Source organism: Rutidosis leptorrhynchoides, chromosome 4, assembly GCF_046630445.1.
Source record: "Rutidosis leptorrhynchoides isolate AG116_Rl617_1_P2 chromosome 4, CSIRO_AGI_Rlap_v1, whole genome shotgun sequence".
Lineage (NCBI taxonomy): Eukaryota > Viridiplantae > Streptophyta > Magnoliopsida > Asterales > Asteraceae > Rutidosis > Rutidosis leptorrhynchoides.
Window position 1 is genome coordinate 396,877,502 of NC_092336.1, and position 23,812 is coordinate 396,901,313.

Here is a 23,812-nt window from a genome sequence, read left to right on the forward strand (position 1 = left end):
GTTCGTTTGGATCTTCTTTTAGCGTACCACTATATTGGCATTGATTAGTTACCATGTGTAGGATGTGTCCTTTGATTTCATAATCTGGAGCATTAATGTCTGGCTTAATAATGGCGTGACCTTGGCTAGTGCGTGTGGCTCTCTTTCGATCTTCCATACTTATAGGTTCCGTTATTTCCATTTTTGAATTTGTTTAATCTGAATCACTAGAAGATTCTGATTTAACAGTTTTTTGTTCAGGAGGAATGATTAGCGGTTCAAGATCTTGGAATTGTCCTTGAATATCCTCCGGGTTCTCAATTGTGAAATCGGGTTCAAAAGATGGATTATTGGAAATTTGAATTGGAGTACTTGTTCGACTAGAGGATGATTCTAAAGAAAAATCAACGGCGATAATATTGGCTAGATGTCTTGATCTGGTTACAGGAGGTGAACGTATGAAAGGTGGTGAACGTTTTGCTCGGTGCATTCACTGAATATCCTATTAGTTATAAAGATAAAAATTATATAAGTTATCAAATTAATAGACTTTTCTGATTTTGCCCACGTTTCGAATAGCCAATAGATGCAGCAGGTAGCCAGGACCCTTTAAATCGGAAGCCCACAACTCGCCACTAACAAATCCAACTATTATTACGAACCAGAAAATTTTGGATGTCTATCAATTTAACCACTTAAAACAATTTTTCGTCGAAATTTAAAGAAAATAAAGAAAATTCTATGTCCTATAAACTAGAGCGTTATGAAATAAGAAAGAAAAAGAGCGCGTCGAAAAATGTCGAAAATAAAAGGTCGAAAAATAAGAAAATTGTAGCGCGTCGAAAATTAAAAAGGGATTCTAAAAGAAAAACGGGAATTAATTAAAAGGATACTAAAATTTTAACACGGCGTCGCAAAATTTTAAGGCACCTAAATCTTAGTCTAAAGAAAAAGCACTTAAGGGATTTTACGGCAAAGCCTAAAAAACTAAAAATATAAAAATAACTATGGCAAAACTAAACTTAATACTAAAAGTTGCGACTATAGTCTAAAAATCTAAAGGTAATAAAACTTAAAAAAAAAAAAAAATTTACACGAAATTAATAAATTTTTTTATTTTTTTTTTAATTATTATTTTTTTTTACGTTTTAATTTTTTTTTTATTTAAACTTAAAAAAGTAGAAAAGCAAAAACTATTTAATTATTTTTTAATTCATTTACTATTCATTGAATAGTAAATGAAACGAAATTAATTAACTTACTATTCACATGAAAGCGACATGATAGAAATTATTAATTATAAGTTACATAATATACCCCTGAAATATTTAATAAATATGACTTTTTAAAACTTTACGATTCAAATTTGATTTAAAATTATTATTATATTATTATATTTTATTTCAAAATTATTATATTTATTAAATTATTATATTTAAATTAATATATCTTTAATCGGTCAAAAACTAAAAAAAAAAAACTTAAATAACCCGTGAAGACACAAAAAAGTATCCCCGGCAGCGGCGCCAAAAACTTGATGTGTATGAAACGGCTATCAGTTTTATATTTATTTACTACAGGAAATCACTTAAATTAAACTAAAACACAAAAGGCAAGTATACCTATCGTGTAATAATATAGCTAAGGTAAAGTCCGGGAGGTCGATCCGTGGACACTATTATTGGGTGTCTTACTAGGTCAAATTAGTTAATTAAGTAGTTAAACTAGATTTAGTAATATATAGTAATTATAGGTAACTTTGGGGGAATTTACCGTTTAATGACCGGTTTGTCGATTTTGAGACTTATATCACAGTTAAAACCTAATGCAAAATATTAAATATAAATATAACTTATTTTAAAGAGTAAAGTAAATGACAACAAATAAAAGTGCAATAATTAAAAATATAAATAAAGCGTAAAAATAAAAGTGCGATAATTTAAAGTACAATAAATAAAATGACGATAAATGAAAGTACGATGAGATATAAAATAAAGGAATTATGCTTATTTAAACTTCCATAATCATGATGTTTGACGTTTTGATTTTAATTTATTACCATGGGTTAATTGTCCTTTGTCCTGGATTATTCGATACGTCTATCTGGTTTTGTTCATAACAATCCATCGGCCATAATTATAAAGTGCGAGTATCCTCGTCAAATTACCCTTATATCCGAAGTCAAATATTCTCACTAATTAAGGATTTAAACTGTGACGCAGTTATCACTTCTGTCAACAATTACACCAGTTATCACTGTATGTAATCCACCCCTGTTTTGATTAGATATGAATATTAATTTACCCACTTGATCAGTTTGAATAATCAATTACCCAACCCGAATAATTAATTAAATGATTATAACAGATTCCATATGAACGTCACTAAATAGGACAACCATAATCATTATTAATTATTAAGTTAATTAATTTGAAGATAGGTTCGACAGACTCCAATGAGTTGTCACTCAATTAGACAATACCTCCCATCTATTAATAGTCAATAGTCCAATTTCCACAAGTGTCGGTCTTTTGCCCAAACCTTAATTATGGTCCAAAGTTTAATAACTCCGTCTTAATATTTAGTCAAACATCACGATTACTTCGACTTAAATAAGCATAATAATAACTTAGTTACGAGACATTAATTTAAAAAGGAAGAACATAGCTTACAGTGATTATTTTCGCTAGGGATGGCAATGGGCGAGAAAAAACCCGTGACCCGCGAGTACCCGATCTGCGATGGGCGGGTAAAATCATAAAATCTTACCCGCGGGCACGGGTACGGGTAAAAAATTATACCCGCCAACGGGTCGCGGGTACATACTACCCGTCGCGTGTAAAACCCGACCCGCTAGTTTATGATACTTTTTTTAATTTATCCGTAAGTTTATACATACAATTATCAATTTAAAGGAGATTTTACTTGTAATACAATAATGATTAAAAATATAATGTAACATATAAGTAAAAAACTTGACTTTCACGTCATATTACACATGTCTAATTGTACATATTGTTTATAATTAATAAAATTTACTAACTTTTATAGAAAAAAAATAACGAAGTTGTATATTATTATTACCCGCGGGTTAGCCGCGGGTCACGGGTATCCGTGGGTCACGGGCATGGGCAAAAAATTTTTACCCGCGGGCGGGTAACGGGTCTCAACGAGTAAAAAAAACAACCTGACGGGCGGGTCGCGGGTATATAGAACCCGTGCCCGTTACCCGCGGGCGCCATCACTAATTTTCGCGTAGCGTTATACGGACAGAGTTTCGACTTTAAAACCCGTAAAACATTTCTTACAATAACCCAATTATTATTAATCTTAACTTAAACTTAAAATTATAAATATAAATTACATATAAGGAGAAAGAAAGATTGAAAAAGGTGTAGTTTTTTCATTACTCCGTGTTTTGCTTTTATAGGCAAATGATTGATACTGTTGTAGGTGGAATGTTAGTTGGCTACCATTCAAAGTTGAATCAATAATATCTCGTTGCGAATTATTGATTTGAAATTTTCACTTATGACCCTTTAACTATGTTCAATTAATAACTTTTTATTATTTATTATTAGTCTTATTATGAATTATTTAAATATTATATTATATTCTTGTGCATAGTTGACTTATACTTTCAGCTCCGTTGCGTCGAGCGTTGAAAGTTGGTTCATGTCTCGGTTTCGAATTTTCGAACGCCTTTTCGTATAATTTAATATCTTGTACTTTGCGTTTTGCGACTTGTACTCTTGTCATTTTTAGACGTTTCTCATCAATAATTTGAACCACTTGGATTGTATCTTGTACATTTGAGCTTTTTGGTCATTTGCATCTTCAAATCTTCGTTTTCGACTTTTGTCTTCGCACTTATTTATTTAAACGAATATTACTTGAAAATAGAACAATTACAACTGAAAACTTTACATATTGGAAAGATATTGTGCCTGAATATATGTTCATTTGTAGCACTATCAGACCCATAGGTCGTTACAATACATCGTTTCAAAAGTAATAAAGTTTGAATGCGAGATAAAATGTTTCATGCGGTGACATCTCTAGTAAGCACAGCGGAAGTCTAAAAGGCATGATTAGTACAGTGGAAGCAAGCAAACCTTAAGCTCCTGAGAAAAACATGCTTAAAAACGTCAACACAAAGGTTGGTGAGCTATAGTTTAAGTATAATAGTATGTAAGGTAGACCACGAGATTTCAGTGCTTTAACAGCGTTTCAAAACAGTATGAAAAGTATATGTATAACCGTGGGCACTTGGTAACTAACTTAACGTTTATCACCCCTTAAAAGTACACTTGCCGAGTTCGTATGTTTACGAAGTATTAAACACCCGTTAAATGCTAGCGCTACTAGCCCGAGTGGGGATGTCAAACTCTATGGATCCATATCTAAGATTCGCGTTCACCGGTTCAAAGACCAATGACTAAACGTTACCGAGCTAAGGGTAAAGTTTATGCCGTTGTATAACCCACACATATATAAAGTTTAAGTACTCGTGCCTAGTATGTAAAACTTAAAACACGCATGTATTCTCAGTCCCAAAATAGTTAAAGTAAAAAGGGATGCTATAACTCACAGTGGAAAAGTAGTAGTAAGTTGACTCGGAAAAAGTAAGCAAGTATGTAGGTCCGGAAGGTCCTCAACCTAAGTCAAAAGTTACTAAGTCAGTAAATCGTCCCAATAGGTTTATAAGTATGTAAATTAGGTCTTAAGTATCATCATCATTCATCATCAAACAAAAAGTATAAAGTAAGTTTCATTCTAGAAAGAGTTTAAAACAAAGGCTGACTTCGATCAGTCGACATGGCCTCTATACAAACTGAATTGAGGTGGTACCAGTGGTCATGGCTCCGTATATGAGTCCTTTAGTTGCTGTAAAAATTCCAGAACCAAACTCGTCTTCGTTTGACCGTGGCGACGGTTTAAGTGCGAGTAGGTCAGAATTTTCAGCACAACGTTAAAAGGACATAGTGACGTTCGGAGGGCCATAGATCCTAAACCGTAACTCGGATTAAAACGAGTCTTAAATGAAAAATTATCTACTCAAACAGAGATAACTGAAAATCAACTTTACAGTAGCCCAGGTTGTGAAGACCCATCCTAATCCATCCGGACGAAGTCCATATCGATTATAAACGATTCACAACAGTTGATTACATCGCGAGGTACTTGACCTCTATATGATACATTTTACAAACATTGCATTCGTTTTTGAAAAGACAATCTTTCATTACATCGAAAGTTGACAGCGTGCATACCATTTTATAATATATCTAATTATAATAGACTTAATAATAATCTTGATGAACTCAACGACTCGAATGCAACGTCTTTTGAAATATGTCATGAATGACTCCAAGTAATATCTTTAAAATGAGCAATTGCACAGTGAAAGACTTCTTTCATACCTGAGAATAAACATGCTTTCAAGTGTCAACCAAAAGGTTGGTGAGTTCATTAGTTTAACATAAATAATCATTTTATAATTTTAATAGACCACAAGATTTCATATTTCTATTTCTCGTAAACATACGTCCCATGTATAGAGATAAAAATATCATTCATATGGATTGAACACCTGGTAACCGACATTCACAATATGCATATAAGAATATCCCCCATCATTCCGGGATCCTCCTTCGGACATGATATAAATTTCGAAGTACTAAAGCATCCGGTACTTTGGATGGGACTTGTTGGGCCCGATAGATCTACCTTTAGAGTTCGCGTCAATTAGGGTGTCTATTCCCTAATTCTTAGATTACCAGACTTAATAAAAAGGGCATATTCGATTTCGATAATTCAACCATATAATGTAGTTTCAATTACTTGTGTCTATTTCGTAAAACATTTATAAAAATTGCCCATGTATTCTCAGCCCAAAAATATAAAGGGTAAAAAGGCAAATGAAACTCACCATACTGTATTTTGTAGTAAAAATACATATGACGACATTGAACAAGTATAGGGTTGGCCTCGGATTCACGAACCTATATCATTTGTATAAATATATTAAATTATAATCGTAATCAACAAGTTTATATATTATATGTTAAATTATATATTATACTTATTTAGTTTGTGTATATATTCAAAATGTTCAATATGTATATAGTAATATTGATATATATACTTAATTAGTATTTTAGTAAACATACCTAACATGTTATATATGAATATATATATATATATATATATATATATATATATATATATATATATATATATATATATATATATATATATATAAACTTTGTTAAAAAAAACATACTTACATTCTTAATAACATCTTTAAAATGTTTATTGTCATAATCATAATACTTTTAATAATAATGATATTGATCATACTTCTATTAATAATAATGATAGTAAAGAAGTTACATTTAATGATAATATTAGTTTTAACAAAAACGACAGTTTCGAAAATAAAGTTACTTTAGTAATAATGATAATAGTAATAATACTAATAATCATAATTTGATACTAAGACTAATATTAACAATAGTTTATGTTATTTTTATAATTACAATAATAATAATAATCATATTCATAATAATAATAATAATAATAATAATAATAATAATAATAATAATAATAATAATAATAATAATAATAATAATAATAATAATAATAATAATAATAATAATAATAATAATAATAATAATAATAATAATAATAATAATAATAATAATAATAATAATAATAATAATATGAAAATGATAACAGTAATAATAAAACAAAAAAAATGAACTACCTACCTCCTAAGGGACTCGAACCCGAGCCACTTGCTAACCCGACAATTCCCCCTAACCACTCAACTGATCTTGTTTTTCTGATTCACTCTTAAACCATTTTATTATATCTCATTTTTCTTTTCTGATTTCAGATTCATCTCCATCATAACACACGACTGGAACTTTTAGTAATCAAAGTAACAAATTTTTATTTGATTGAAATTCTCATTTAAACTGAAATGAATTGTAAGATGATTGAGATTAACAGAGTTGAAAAAAAAATAACATCACTGTAATAGGCTCGCGATGAACCAGATGAACTCGATTTCAGTTTCAAAAATTCAGAACGTTTCAGACTCTCGTTATAACATGAAAAAAGTTTTAAACTATCTTTAGAAACTTTCTGTAACTCCAATTGAACCCCAAAACCTCAAACTGAAATCTAATTTCGCGATGAACATCCCGTTTGACTTTTTACTTAAATCTTTGACTCTCAAAAATTCGAGCTCAATACGAAAAATTGTGATTTGATACTTTCCAGAAACGTTAAGTGAAAGATTCCTAACATCTTTGCATTGATAGATTTTGAAATGGGTTTCAAATTCAAAATTTTGATAATTTGGTCAAGAACAGGGGTCGAGCAAAAAATATATATATCTGTTTTAATTTTTACTAGCAGTGAGTAAACACTTGTAGTTGATAATAGAGGTGAAGACTTAAATGAGTTCCACCAAAAATTCGATGGATTTAAAGAAAAGGCTGTCGACAGACTTGCTCATCGGGTATAAAAAGAAAATAAAAAATAAAAATAAAAAAAATTAAGGATGATAACAACTCTCAACAGAATTTGTTTGCTAATGGAACACGGGAAATCAATTTGTACTAGAGAATCAATCTTCTACAGTCTTTGATAAGGATATAAAACAATTTACGTAATTCTTCAATAATTATATATATAATCGCATTTATTTAAATATATACATTTATATATGTATTTATGTACATAAATATCAATATTTTATATACACACAAGATTTTATATATATGTATCTATAGTTACATAATTTTGGTTATATATATTCATATACGTATATATCTAATCCCTTATTTTTGATATTTAATCAATATAAATATGTTAATATTATTAATAAAGTAATTAGTAATAATAATTGACAAATAATAGTTTTATTTCTAAAAAAAAAATGATAATTTTAAATATTTTAATTACTAATAAAAATATTAAAATGATAGTAACAATCTTATAATAATATTAATATTATTAATGATAATAATAATATTGATGATACTATCTTATATATATCAAATTATGTATATATATATTTTGTATTAGATTTAATAATATTAATTATATAAATTTTTAATATCAATAAAAGTAATGATAATAAAATTAATAAAACAATTATTTTCAATCTAGCATTTAAATGTAATATTATTTTATATATTGATATTTACTGAATTATATATATCTATATCATTCATAGATTCATAATAACATATATCTATATACTCACATATTTATTTACACACAACTGTTCGTGAATCGCCGGGCATGGTCAAAGGGTAATTGATTACATGAATACATATTTCAAAACTTTCGAGACTCAACATTACAGATTTTGCTTATCGTGTCAGAAACATAAAAAGATTAAAGTTTAAATTTGATCGGAAATTTCCGGGTCATCACACAGGTATTCTGATCAGACCCGAAAAACATTAGGTTTAGTGTTCCGGTGGGTTCTTGGTGCTCGATCCTCATCACGATTCTCATCCTTGATGCATATAGCTTCAAGTGTACAACTCGTTGATGTGTTTGCATCATCTTTACCAAGTTTTGACCATCATAACACAAGTGTAAGTCTAAGATAAGTAGCACAACTCAATTAAGTGTTGCAAGTAGTTTGATGAACCAAAGTTACATCAAGATCTTAGATCCGACACATACATGAACTCTAAAAGTAATATTAAGCTACAAACTTGAAAGTAAACTAAATAATCAGGATCTTAAGTTGTAGAACATAGTTCTTAGTTAGATCTTGAAGATCCAAGACCCAAAAGTCTAGATCTAAAGTTACTAAGTTAAATCCTAAGTAATAACACTTGATTCTTTACTTTAATGAAACCATAAGTTATGAAACTTAGATTTTCATCTTGTAAAGTGTATGTAAGCTCATAAGCTCTTGTTTACAACAAAATAAGTAGACCATAAGCTATAGAAACTTAGATTTTTCATAACTATATGAAGTTATAACTAGAAAGTTATACTTCTATGTTCTTGAACTTATAAAGTTAACTTTAGTTTCAAGAAATATGAGATCAAGATTAACTAGTAATACTTGACCAAATTAACAACATTTCAACTTTAAAGTACATAAAATGAAGAAATAAATTAAATCTACAAGTAACAAGTTCATGGTTGTTCATACTTTAAAGATTCAAGCCAAGGCTTTGATCTTTAAGAAAGTAAACCTTAAGTTTACAAACATGGATTCAAGTATGGTTTTTAGAACTCATGAACTTTAAATCTTTAAAATATTAAGTGTAGAATCATAAACTAGAAAGTTTAGATTCTTTGTTCTTGATTCTTTACAACAAAAGATGAAAGTAACTAAGATTAGATGAAGATATAAGTTATAGAACTTGATCTTTAACAAAGATAAACAATAAGTAAGTAATCAACAACAAAGAACAAGTAATCAAAACAAGCAAATGATGATGATGTATATGTATATATTTCGGTTTTTACAAGAAAAAAGAAGAAGAAAAAGCTCAAGTTACTTACAAAGTTTGAGAGAAAATGAGAGAAAAAGAAGTTGCAAGTATTATGTGTGTGTAAAAAGTGAAGTAATACTAGAGAATAAGTAACAAAGAAATTTGAAAATGGAACTCCCCAATACCCATCTAAAGTGGACGGTTTTCATGGCCAAATGGGGCAAGTCAAGCTTCAACTTTCTAACATGTGGAGATGGTGAATGCTTGGAATGGTAATAAAGCTAAAGGGTATGGGAAAATAGTGTAAATGTGTAAGTAACTAGATTCCTCATGATTAATTATTCCTTGATTAAGCTTAAAGCATCATTAACATAATGTTGGGTTAATAAGTCCATTAAGAAAGTAGGGCGGGCTTCCAAGTCCATGTACATTAATAAAAGCCCAAGTCTAAATAAGTAGCAAATTAAATAAACAAAGCCCAAGTAATTAACTAGTAACCTTAGTTAATTAAAATGATTAATAATAATTAATCATGAATGCAAATAATATTCGAAAATATTATTCGTTAAAAGTACGCGTGTCACAAAGACGTGTCGGGCCATGTAAAGTCAAGTACGATAACAAGTAAACGTATAAAAATACATTTATTAATGCGCAAGTATTAATAATAAATATTATTAATAAAAGTTGGAATTTCCAGGGTCGTTACAATTTCATTTTAAGGCCTCACTCCATTGCTCTAGTCTTCTATTAAGCTCCTCCTTGGATCCCGATACAAGCACAATATCATCAGCAAAAATCAAACACCAAGGGATGCTCCCTTGAATTCCTCGAGACAAATCGTCAAGGATTAGAGCAAAAAGGAAAGGGCTAAGGGCTCATCCCTGGTGCAGGCCTACTTCTATCGGGAAATACTATGTGTTTCCCACAGGTGTTCGAACACAAGACTTCGCCCCTTCATAAATATTACTAATAACTCTACTATATCTACTTGGGATACCTCTAGCATCAAGGGTCTTCCAAATAAAATTTCGCAGAACACAATCATAGGCCTTTTCCAAGTCCAAGAAAGCTATCTCTAAGTCTGGTATAATAATTTTCAACAAATATTATTTAACACAAATAAAAATATTTAAAATTAAATTTGTAGAAGAAATACTCAAAAAGTCAAATCGGGACAATAATTTTGCGACGGATGTAAAACAAGCTATTTATGTTCGACCAAATACAAAGAGAAAATATTAAATCATTTAGATTTTGAACCGTTCGCATTTAATGATTATTTTTTATCAAAATATCATGATCTTTTACATAGATGAACAATAATCAACCTCAAGGTGTTGGTGTATGGGTGATGACCTGACTCCCCACAAGTAAGGTTAGGGGTTCGATTTCTATGAGCTGCAAAATATTTCCCTCGCGGTTACCAGCTCATTTCATGGGCCTAAGAGCTTGAGGACGTCTTGCGTTCGAGCCTCACCCGGGGGCTTTCACCACACGCGATGCACGTATGGATACGTTGTGGAGGTTTCCTCCTGATGGGCGTGTGTGGGTTCCGACAACGCATTCGAACCCCTTCAATTACTCTTAACCGCCGTTTAAAAACAAATAACAATAAGCATCACAAAATGATCTAATTGTTGACATATTGATATTTGGTAGGAGGTTTTAAGTTTAAACCTTTTGTGTAGGTTTAGATTCAAACTTTACTAACATCACATTTTGAGGTAATTACATTCAAATTGTATTAACAACACATCTTGTAGTAGTAAGAGAAATAATTAAATACAATAACGGAATAACTGATTTGGCCGTGTACATCAAACAAAAATTACTAAAATAAAAAGAAATGCTACATCTACGTTAACTTTTGGAAAAGAAGAAAAGAAATGCTTTTCATAAAAAGCCATAATTCACCTCATTTTACTTTATTATAATGTAATATGCAAGTATATTTTTATTTTAACTATTCATATTAGAAGTGTGTATTTATTTTTCTTACTAGTATTTTTTCCTTAGTTAATGATTAGTATTTAGATTAGATTGCCTTCATTGATAAATGAAGTATTCTATATACTGATACAACAACCAACGTTCGTTAAGGCTCGGAAATGTAAACAACAAGAATAATCTAAACAAAGCTAACTTAATTCGAATCAAAATACGATAACAAACGTAACAATCAACACAATCAAAATAGTATGTATTCTTTTAACTTAACAATTTAAAATAAAATAGTACTCCGTAATGCATAGATGACGTACCAATAAACGGAAAAATCTAAAAAATAAAAACTTATCTATTCTCCCGCCAAAATTATTTTGAAACAACAACATCAATATCAAGTCAAATGACGGAAATACCCTTTCCGTTAGATATGCATTGCATCTTTGACGAGGTCAACTTTGGTAGAACCGGGATTCCGTTTAGTTGTATTCCGTTACACACATAACGGATTCAGGTAAATATATACGTACAGATATATTATATTATAACTCCCTCACAGAGAGTAGCATGTAGTTCATCCTGCTGATTAGCCTCTATCTCCATCTCTCTCTGATGACGCAAACCATCTCTCTAGATTAATCGAAAACTTATTCATTTAATTTCATTATTTCTTCAATTCAATCGATAATCAAGCTCAATCGCGTTTTCGTTTCAGGTACGTAATAATCAACTTATTCGATCAAATGAATTTTGCGTCGTTATTCCGTTAATTATCTGACTTTATTCGAAGATTTGTTGCATTATGCTTATATTCACTGTATAGACATTAATCGTCATTAGTTACTGACTTATCCTTAACGTTCGCAATTAGGTCATGTATCGCTTGATTTGTTTGTGAAATCGCGAGATTTGATTCACTCGTTCTTTAATTCGTAATTAGGTCATGTATTGCTTGGATTTCACTTCCGAAATTGAGAAATAGCATCATCGATAATATATGCGTACTGTTTTTTTAACAGCGGTTAATATATGCGTACTGTATATGTATATGTATATGTATATGTATATGTATATGTATATGTATATGTATATGTATATGTATATGTATATGTATATGTATATGTATATGCGTTTAGTGTTTGCTAATTTATGTAAGTTGAAGTTGATACTGATTAGATTCGTTTATTATTGTTTTCTTTCTTACAGAATTGAAGTGGATTTATTAAGAAAATGCAGAGTTATTCTGATTTTCCATATAGCGGCAACGATAACGGTAACATTTGGTCAACTTTTCTCAGCCAACCAGATGGTGCCACGTGTGATGATTTTGACGCACAACTTTACACATCAATCTTTCCTAGGACTCTACCTCCTCGTCACTTCTCCGTACCACCAAATGCAACAACCGTACCATTATCGTTACCACCGATTGTAGCCGAATATGCCTGTAACTATTCACAAGATTTTGCGCCATTTCAAGACCTAATCGAGCGACGCAACTGGTGCCTAACTAACCTCAGTTTATCTGCAAAAGAAGCTGAAGCGCTGCGTCAAGATAATGTAAATCTACAAATGGCAAATTCCGAATTAAACAAGCAGTTGTCTCGCTTGCAACAGCAACATCATGCAGCAGCTTCAAGTTCTCATGGTAATGTGAATGTGTCTCCAAATCTGATTGGAGATTCTGTTATTGATCGTTTTGGGAGGATGAGAATCGGAGAGAAAGGAATGAATGTAAATAAGAAACAAGGGGCACGTGGAGTGGAGAATGTGGATCCGATAAAGAAAACTGATGTGGAGCGTGTTAAGTTGCCTAAAAGTATTTCTGTTCGATCTAATGGATACTTGAAACCTGTTCAAGTTGCTGGTGGAAGTACTGTACGGGCTCGTGTTGAGGATCGGGTTAAAACAGCTTCTAAAATGGTAATATAATGATCCTATTCATATATATTTCGGTTTCATTTATGTTGTTAAGGATGATGACTTCGTGAGTAAGCTAGTAACTGACCCATTAGGCCATTACCAAATTGTTTGCGTCAGTGGCGCGAACTGACTACTATAGATTACGTAGATGTCTTTACTTCTTTAAGGGTTTAGTTTTCTCATTAATCTCAAACACCAATAAATATCTAAAAATGACTGACATGATTGCATATTTGGTATTTTTAGATTATTTAGCTTTCCTGCAAAAGCTAATATTTGGATGAAACAGTTTTGTTTCTCATTTGAATCATTAAAGTAGAGTCATTCTTGATTTCTATTTAACGTATAAAGCAGTTCTATGTCAATGGAAGGCTACTTCGGTCCAAAAAGATCATCTTCTTAGGCTCGAATTATGCAGAAAGTACATATTACTTCTGTCGGTATCAAGTAAGGAAGATATAGTGTCAAAATGAGACATATCTTTTTGCTCTAAATGTATTTGAGAATGATATGCTTCATCCATACTGAAATAGGGATCATTTATATCATATGTATGACATTCATCAATTCAAAACAACTTAAAATGTAGTAGGTCTTGTAATATCTTTTAGCTAACTGATCCTTACAGAATTAGTTATGCTGCATCTTAGTTTCAAAATCCTTAATTAAGTTTCATCACATACGGATACAGTGCTATGAGATTGAGAACTTGTAATCTGTGTATCATTATGTATTGTTCTGTACTTATGTTATGACTAGTAATGTACTTAATTGAAGTTGTTCTTTAATTGCAACCTTATTCAAGACATCATTATTTTATTCAGTCATTTTTTTTCCTGTGTGTGTGATCTTTAAATCATAGCAAAGGGTTTATGTACGTGGAAAGAAAGAGGAGCAACCACTGGAACTACAGCTATACAATCAGGGTATGACCAAAACTGAACTCTGCAACAAATGGCAGCAAACTGGTGCCTGCCCATATGGAGATCACTGTCAATTTGCTCATGGCATTCAAGAACTCCGTCCAGTTATTCGTCATCCACGCTACAAAACAGAAGTCTGTAGAATGGTCCTTGCTGGCGACCCGTGCCCATATGGCCATCGCTGTCATTTTCGTCATGCTCTAACAGAAGAAGAGAAACTCATGAGTTGCAGCATCAATAACTGACGACTGTTACATCTCTTGCCAAGTATATCTAATTGGGTACTGGAACTACTTCTTCTAAGTTCATCAACTCAAACTACAGGTGTTTATATTCCTTGATAAATAGATCCTTTTTCTAGTAACTAAAAGAATAAGAAAAAAGAAAGCTAAAAAAAGACCATTTTAAGTAAATAGAAAGCTGAAATGCATGAACTCTTGTTATACTCACTTTGTATGTGTTCATGAAACTGTAAATTGAGTTGAAAGGGATTTTTAAAACAAGTTATGTAATATTTGAATATGGTAAGCTGTTTTGGTGGGTACTTTGATGGATACTTATTAGGTGAAATGTTTGGTGGTATTTTCAAATGATACTCTACTTGTTTTCTGACTGTGATAGTCATAAATATTTATCATATTGTAGAATAATCGGTAGCATGTTACTCGGTGATACTTCATTCAAAATAAAACTCGTAGAATGTCAACATTGTTATAACATGATAAACAAGTTGATATGAATGTCACATGATTGATACTGACATACTGCATTAGAGTATTAGATATAGATTTAAGGTGTGTCAAGGTCGACTAACTTTGGGTATAGTTGTGGCTTAAACCCATTTTAGTAGACCGAATAAGAGACTACGAAGGTCTATACTATTGGACAAACTTAGTCTCAATCTTGTTTTTGGTTAAATGCCCAAGAAATTGTGCTTTATGTGGACTTCGTGTAATTTTATTTGATTGGTATAGACCTTCTTAGTGTCCAAGCATCTATGATCCTATTATCTCATGTTTAGGTATCCTTTTGTGACTAAGTATATTAGTTTGGATTTGAATAAGCTATTGAAAACTGCACAATGTAGCATTGTAGCCCTCAAATACTTCAGGTCTGTAACAATGGGTTTAATGATTTAGCTAAACTGGAAGTGAGTGAAACTGGTTCAGATCACAATAAGTGTTTTACAAATACTTAAACCTCCAGTCTTTCTTAGTAACAAAATGTAATTTGGAAAAGGGTGGGCGCGATGCAATTGTTCACTTAGTCTGGAAGGTAGCACCTATTACCTTACCTTCTTGTATATGGCCTTCTTTGGGATATAAGATAACTGTGCTTAACATGTTAGCTATGTTCCTTTATAACTATGAAAATGTGGTTGACCATTATTAGAGAAGTAAATATCTTGACCCGCCCATTTTGCCCCTTCTTAATTTCGAGGGACTTGTTCATGACAAAACTGCAAGTAAATAGAAAGCCCCCATATAAAAATTCACTTACACTTGGGATACATGGGAGGTGGTTGGTCTTAATCAACAATTTAACGAGTGTTGGGTTATGAGGTCTTGATGTTTTCTGTAAGGTGTAGATGTAGTGCCAAATAACATACTGCTATCAAAAGTTTATGCCATTTGGTGTGCTGTATTGATGTGAAACAATAATATGTCAGGATTTCAAGTTATCATGACATCCCGTGGTCTATATTATCGGTAGTTTGTATCGTTATTCGGTGATAAATTTGTCAATTGGAGCTTGGTTTATCTCAAATAGGTCAAGTAAAAAACTAGCTAAAAGCGGAAAAATGTCAAATAGGTCACACTGATTTGATGTTGTAAAATGTCAGTTTTTAATCCTTAGTCCATACACCTTACTGATTTGAACATACTAAAATATGATTCTGTTTTTTTTTTTCAACCCGACTGGACTATTTCCACCTGTAGACTGTAGTCAAGATGTCAATTCTCAAGTACTTGATGCTTGGAATGTTATGTGGAGGTTGTTGATTGGATACTTTATGTTTGGAATGTTATGTGGAGGTTGGTGTGTCCTCTCAGGGTGATTTTTGCCATGTCATCTAAAGCCAATTTTCTAGCAGCCAATACAAAACGATCAACTTGTATTCTTGTAAATGTAAGTATTGCCTGTTGCTAGTTAAAAACGTTGGAACCGTCCATTGACTCTGACAAAGGGACTTCTTGACCTTTAAACAGGACCATATCACATCATGTACCTTGTTTGAAGTCCAATATTGTGCCCCCTTGGAACTTTACCGTTTTTTTTAAGACCTAAAAAGGGGTTCAAATAGTACTCAGTATGATATATACATAGGTTTATAAACATATGTTACCTGCCACCACACTCAGGCCCAAGTATGTAATTTGAAACTTGGTTCAAAGAATACAGATGACTGAACAAGTCTTCCCTGGTGCCAATGGTAAGGAACCTGACCTGAACTGAGTCAAAATTAACACTTCTCGTTAGTATAGATTCATACAAGTCTATCGACTTTGTCCATCTTTATTAAGAGTAATATAGATAACTATCAAACAACATCAATGAAATTTAACTACATGCCAAGTAACTTTTTTGAACCCGTGTTTTGGTGTCAGGCTGCCAGCTCCGTTCCTTTACTTAACGAAATACTATATGTTATGAACTTGGATTGTAAGTAATCTTCGTGCCTTAAACGAAACCGACTCCGGATTGATCTTTGAATCGTGTGAACACTTTCCTAATCGAATATTTCGACCCAATTAGCCACGGGTTACACGAAGTTTCAATTGGGATAAGACAAAGACTAGATTGTTGTCTTGGCTAAAAGAAAACAATCAAAACAATTGCAGAGATTTATCTTCTAATTGTTTAAGTTGAAAGTGTGTGTAAAAGGTTAAAATTCTGGAACCTTTTTCAAATACACAAAGAGTGTATTTATAATAGGTCAAAAGGTTTCTTGAAAAGTCACAACCTTTGATTCATACCCATTAGTGACTTGGATGTTAATTCCCATGTATTTAGACTTAAAATGATCTAAAAACATGTAAAAACGCAGTTTAAATGCCCTGGAACAACCCCAAAACGTTTGGGGTTCGAATGTGCCTTTTGGGTTGAAAAGGCACATTTTCAGCGACTTAATGTTAAGCCGCGCCGCGGGCCCAAGAGCCGTGCCGCGGGCTAACAAAGGACCATATTCCAAAACAGACCAAAAGTCTCGACTATGAAAACACGGCTTAAGCCGCGCCGCGGGTGGCGAGGCTGCGCCGCGGCCTAACGAACCCTCCAGCCATCTTGTTTGTGATAAACCCTCGACCCTCAAAACATGCTATGAGCCGCGCGCGGGCTTCCAAGCCGCGCCGCGGCTTAACCTTGTCCACCAGCTCAATTTTCATGCTTAAGGTTTTCCGAGAGTATGGCTATTTTCAAGTCTCGTTTCGCATTCCTCAAGTTCCAAACATTATTTCCAAGTCTGAAATTACCCTCAAACCACCTCAAGTTTTACGAACGTGTACTCCACACTCTCCTAATTCGTGTAACATATCAATGGTTCGAAAAACACTTTCAACATAGTAATCCAATCCCTAAAATGTATGTTGGATCATGCTAAAATCACCAACACTATATACAGTATTACAGGTTGTTCCCACGTAGACATAAACATTGGATTTCAAACCAAGTAAATGTTGGATATATGATTATACCTTATGGTCAAGTAAAATTCTTTTTTGTCGCAGTCAATGGAAGGCTTCACCCATGTCAACAAGCAGTGTATAAAACTTACCTTGGCAACAATCAACCTGAGTTGTTTGGCCACGCCAATACCCATACATTGTCTTCCAGATATCTTTCCAAAACATTGGGTATTGATAAGTGATACATTAACAAACATGATATATATGTAGCAGTTGCAGGCTGAAATTCACCCAGTTGAGCAGTTCCCCTTAAGCTAGTTGTTTTACTTGACACATAAGATATAACAGAACTCAAATTCCCTATTTCCCTTTAAGCTTACATAGATTATAGATATGAGTTGTTACTTATAGCATATCGAACAAAATACAAAGCAAAATAAATAGTTGTAAAAACAAAATTAATTGATGTACGGAGTAATATATTAGCAGTAATCATTGCATTGAAAGCAAATTTCGGCATGACCAAGGTGAAACCTAAATGTCATGACAGTGAGACCTGGAGCTTGTGAAACTAATTATCAGATATATACAGGCCATGACATGCTTTATAAATGTACAATTGTCTAAAACACGTTTAATGGCAATTGAATATATTTTGGAAGCAAGTTTTGTGACGATCAAATAGATTTTGGTAGTATTTGGATAATTCCCTAACTAAACCTTGTGCAAAAACAGAGGTTTAGTGAGCATGGACTAACTCAAGCACCAGGACAAGCTTTGAATTTCACCAAATGTATCTATTATATTACATCAACAATCATCTGATAATAAAAACATTCCCATATATAAATATAAATAACTAAACATATACTAGTAAAAATGAAAGATCGAAAAATTATAAAATTTATATTTCATTCAGCTTTTCGATTACATAAACACTTGACTTACAAAGCACATCATCAATAAATTTCTAAAAACCCTAACCCGAACATAATCCCAAACCCTAAAACCCCAATTCTAAGCGCTTGTAAACTTGGTAACAGATTTTGTCCCCTCACTAACGGCATGCTTCGCAAGCTCACCAGGTAACACCAATCTGACAGCCGTCTGAATCTCACGTGATGTAATCGTCGGCTTCTTATTATACCTCGCAAGTCTGGAAGCTTCTTGTGCCAGTTTCTCAAAAATATCGTTAATAAACGAATTCATAATCCCCATTGCTTTGCTTGAGATTCCGATATCAGGATGCACCTGCTTCAACACTTTGAAGATGTAGATCTTGTACGTCTCAACAGACTTCTTGTTTCTCTTTTTCTTCTTATCAACGGCACCGGCGCCGGCTTCTTTAGGTAGCTTCTTTCCGGCCTTGGGTTTCTTCTCCGCAGGAGCTTTTTCAGCTGGTTTTTTCTCGGCGGCTGCGGGCTTCTTTTCTGCTTTTGGCGCCATTTCTGATATTAATTAACGAAAGAGTGTTCGAAGGATTTATTAGAATGATGAATGCTTGAGATGATGAAATTGGGGATGCCGTGTTGTGTTTATATACGTGTTGGATAGTGTGATGTGATTGGAGGGTTTTATGTGTGGTGGATTGAGGATGTTGTCCGTTGATTTTGTTGTGTGGTGATCTAACGGACGAAATTGGGCTTAGGGAATATCGGACACTGATATTTTGACACGGATCAAGGAAATTATTTCTGTTTTCCTTTCTTTTCTGTTCATTTAATTATTATTATTATTATTATTATTATTATTATTGTTATTGTTATTGTTATTATTATTATTATTATTATTATTATTATTATTATTATTATTATTATTAGAGTGTTCTCAATAGTTTCGTCTTAGTCCTCCAGGACTAGACGTCACATCAGCGCCACATCAGCACTTCTTTCTCAGGACTAGATCCAGAACTAAACACTTCCAACAATTACATACTTTCTCATAAAAATTGAGACTCAATATATTATTTAATTAATACAATGTACAAGTTAAAAGCAAAAAGTGTCACAAATATATACACACTCCTCCGTCCACAAATATTTCAACGGAGAACTAAAAGAGTGACGAAAATGAGGACTTAAGGCTGGACTAACTCCTAGACTAACCGCTGTCATTGATGTTCAGGAGGACTAAAGGGTGGGCGGCCCTCAAGTAGGAACCTTTGGGAGGGCTCTTATTATCTTAAGTATGAATTAAAATTCTAGAAATTAAGGTGCGTTTGTTTGCCTCTTAATGGAATGATTCAGCGCCGAATGCTGAACCATTCAGCATTCAGTACGTTTGTTTTTTATCTCTGAATGACATATGGTGCTGAATGGTTCAAAATTCAGTGCTGAACCATTCATAGCTAAAACACTCTCTTAACCATTAAGAGCCTACATTTTTAGTGATGTTTTTCTCAAATCATAGCCAGAACACTTAACCAACATGAATATTGAATTTTTTATTCATGTAACACGTTATTAAGATAATTTTAATCAATTGATATCGTTCATTCAAATTGATTATCAAACAGCTTATTTTCATCCAGAACAAATTTTATTCAGAGGCTTTGAATCATTCAGATTCTAAACCATTCAGCGCTAAATCATTCAGTTTTATCAAACACACCCTTAGAAATACTTATAGTAACCTATTGGATCATCTAATCAAAGTACACTAAACTAGTTTTAACATAATTTTAACTAAAGTTAATTATATGTTGCTTCCTATAGTTTATTCAAAATCTCAACTAATATAGCGCAAATAATACATACTCTAATTGCAAATATTCGTTCCTATTTCGATTGGTTTCGAGAGATTATGAAGACATTTGATGGATAATTGATTAGAAAGAAGATTTTGAGCGAAGAACGTTTAAGGGGAGCATTATAGTTGATATTGTTGAAAATTTCGGCTCCAAAAGTGTTAAAACAAGAAAATGTGCCCGTTCAGCTCAAGATGCATCACATCTCTTCTCAGATGCAGCCCCTCGTCCATGATCAGAATAAAGACATTAGCAAAAGGATGTGGCGCATCAGTCCACACCCGCACAAGGATGCGGCGTATCCTTAGAGATGCGGCACATCGGTCCCTGACAGTTCCAGCAAGTCAAATTTCTCCTACAAATAGAAGGGGACTTTGGCGAGTTTTGCGACAAGAAATCCAAATCTAAGTTTATGAATTTTGAAGATTTTTGGGACCATTGCAAGCCCTTAAGTAAGCAGTGACAAAACTAGGATTTCAGGTGGATGAGGTCATAAAAATAATATTGTAATGTGAATTAAAAGTCAAGTTACTTTCTAACACAATTGTCCCCTACGAGATTTCATTTGTTGGAAACGATCCATAACTGCTTCATTAGTAACACTAGCAAGTGCTTCTCTTTTTATGGCACCAATAAGACAACCGTTCAAAAATTCATCATTCAATTAATAAAAGGCTTTCCTATTGGGTATAAAAAGGATGTAAAAAATTGGAAATAATCAAATATTTTTAAACCTTTCTCTAATAACACTAAAACCACTTCTATTGATGGTGCATGTGATAGTGCTTCTCATGTGAGTTTGTCTAGTGAATAGCTGATGAAACTCCTAAGACCAATTTTAACGCGGTGTCAGAGGAGTCCCGTCAGACCCGCTGGCATTGGGTGACGCCCCCTGACGCCCCTAGTGGGGCGTTATCTCTGACGCTTGAGGGGCGTTAGTCAAGTTTTTCACGGAAGGGTGAGGCAGCGTCAGGTACACGTGTCAGTCTCGGATTGGCTGAAAAATAAAGTCGTTGGCTAACGGCTATTTTTGTGTTTTTTTGATTTTTTTTTTAAATTCTATATATTTTTATCTATATAAACCCATACATTCTACACTTTTAACACACCATTTTCCTCTATTTTTCTTTCATTTTCTATCAATTAAATCATACAATTTTCTCTCATAACTATCAATTATTTTTCTTTCATGGCATCGTATTTACTTAGTTACGATTCCGATTCGGAAGACGAGCGTATTATTGCACTAATTCAACATTTAGAAGATGATGATGACGAAGTCGAATCCGAGCTTGTTCCAAGATCACGAATTTATATTCCAAGAAATCGTGAAGAAGCCAGAGAAAACATATGGAAGGATTATTTCAGTGACACACCCGTGTTTCCGCCATATAAATTTAAAAGGCGTTTTCGTATGCGGATTGAACTATTTCTCCGAATATCGCAAGTTATTTCTAATTTCGATTCTCATGATACTCCCGAGCATTTTAGATTTTTTAGGGAACGTTTTGATGCTATCGGTCGGCCGACTTTTACAATATTGCAAAAAATGACTTCAGCTCTACGCCAATTGGCGTATGGAACTGCCGCCGATATGTTTGATGAATATTTAAAAATGAGTGAGCAAACCTCAATACTTTGTTTAGATAACTTTTGTAAATGTATTATTACATTATACAAAGAACGTTACATGAGATCTCCCAATGCATACGATGTTCAACGATTATATAGTAAACATGAAGAGAAACATTATTTTAAGGGTATGCTCGGGAGTATTGATTGTATGCATTGGGAGTGGAAGAATTGTCCCGTTGCTTTGAAGGGACAATACACTAGGGGTGATCACAAGAAACCTACCATTATGCTTGAAGCAGTTGCTTCGTATGACTTGTGGATTTGGCATGCATTTTTTAGAATGGCGGGTTCCAACAATGATATAAATGTTTTGAATCAATCATATGTTTTTGATAAACTTAAAAAGGGAACATCTTCACTAGCACCATTTGAGGTAAACGGTAATCAGTACACAAAAGGCTATTACCTAGCTGGCGGTATATATCCTGACTGAGCTACTCTAGTCAAAAGTTTTGCGTGTCCGACAGATGATCCAAGGATTAAGTTTACTAGGTTTCAAGCTAGTGCCCGAAAGGATGTAGAGAGGGCATTTGGGGTTCTTCAAGGTCGATTTCATATTTTAAGGTTAGCAGCACGCACTGTCGGTAAACAAGATGCGGAGAGTTATGGACTGTTGTATCATATTACATAATATGATTTTGGAGGATCAAGGATTTGCGTTAAGTGATTGGGAGGAAGAGTTCATTACCGAAGTGTAACGACCCTACTTTTTTCGTTATCTTTTACCGTTAATTATTTAACGACCGTTAACTGTTATTCGTGCCACGTCATTTCTATGACATATATTATTATTTTTGTAATAATATATTAATTATTATGTGTTAACTGAATATTTGTATTCATATTTTAAATCGTACGTTTCTACGTGTCGCAGATTTCTATCCGGCGAATCTTTTCGGTTTTCAAACCAACGGTCGAGCTTTTGGGATTTTTAAGTCCTAATTATTTTAAATATGATATTTTAATGTCATATGAATATATATAGTGTTTATATATATTTTTCGTCGCGTATTTGTTATTTCTCCGAATTTTCAATCGCGTAGTCGTGTTTTCGCGTTTCGGGCTTTGTTTGGGCTAAGAGATTTTAGTCTATACTTTAATGTGGCCCACAAGTGGGGCCCACCCTATCATTTTCGGCCGAACCCCTTAATGGGGGAGGGGGTTTTGTGTTAATTCTTGGATTTTGGAGATTACATTTGCTAATTTGATCACTACTCTTTTCATTTAACCTAAACACAATTTTATTTCACTCTCTCTTCCTCCCTTCCTCCTTTTGGCCATCCCATCACCATCAACATGATCATCATCATCTTCAGTCAATTCAAGCTTGGAATTTAGGGCTTTTAGCATCAATGGATTTCTTTCGTTCTTCTCTACGCGTCCATATAAATCATTTCTTGATTAGGGTATAAACCCTAACCCTAGCTTTTCAATTTTCCATTTATTTTTCTGTTTTTATATGATATATTTATAGTATGATGCTTATATGTTATTGTATTGTTGATTGTATGCGTAGAAATGCTCGTTAATTCATGTTTTCGGTTTGATTGTTTT

The 23,812-nt window shown here is 32.9% G+C and overlaps 3 protein-coding genes across 3 annotated transcripts; 2 read left to right on the plus strand and 1 right to left on the minus strand.

The window, feature by feature from the left end:
• The first annotated feature begins 12,635 nt into the window (after nucleotides 1-12,635).
• On the plus strand, nucleotides 12,636-14,496 carry LOC139904589 (zinc finger CCCH domain-containing protein 15-like). The gene is made up of 2 exons (XM_071886527.1): nucleotides 12,636-13,328; nucleotides 14,191-14,496. The coding sequence occupies exons 1-2, from the start codon at nucleotides 12,636-12,638 to the stop codon at nucleotides 14,494-14,496; spliced, it is 999 nt and encodes a 332-aa protein (XP_071742628.1).
• A 4,303-nt stretch (nucleotides 14,497-18,799) lies between these two features.
• On the minus strand, nucleotides 18,800-19,367 carry LOC139844076 (histone H2B.3-like). Its single transcript, XM_071834290.1, has one exon. The coding sequence runs from the start codon at nucleotides 19,321-19,323 to the stop codon at nucleotides 18,895-18,897; it is 429 nt and encodes a 142-aa protein (XP_071690391.1). The 5' UTR covers nucleotides 19,324-19,367; the 3' UTR covers nucleotides 18,800-18,894.
• A 2,445-nt stretch (nucleotides 19,368-21,812) lies between these two features.
• LOC139841944 (uncharacterized) lies at nucleotides 21,813-22,691 on the plus strand. The gene has a single exon (XM_071832130.1). It carries the CDS (start codon nucleotides 21,813-21,815, stop codon nucleotides 22,689-22,691), a length of 879 nt encoding a protein of 292 aa, XP_071688231.1.
• Nucleotides 22,692-23,812: the final 1,121 nt, after the last annotated feature.

What these genes read in the sequence shown, in the direction of transcription:
- LOC139904589 (XM_071886527.1), top strand. Translation starts at nt 12,636, where the DNA reads ATGCAGAGTTATTCTGATTTTCCATATAGCGGCAACGATAACGGTAAC. An exon ending in TTAAAACAGCTTCTAAAATG is followed by an intron (nt 13,329 to 14,190) that starts GTAATATAATGA and finishes TTTAAATCATAG; the next exon opens with CAAAGGGTTTATGTACGTGG.
- LOC139844076 (XM_071834290.1), bottom strand. Translation starts at nt 19,323, where the DNA reads ATGGCGCCAAAAGCAGAAAAGAAGCCCGCAGCCGCCGAGAAAAAACCA.
- LOC139841944 (XM_071832130.1), top strand. Translation starts at nt 21,813, where the DNA reads ATGGCATCGTATTTACTTAGTTACGATTCCGATTCGGAAGACGAGCGT.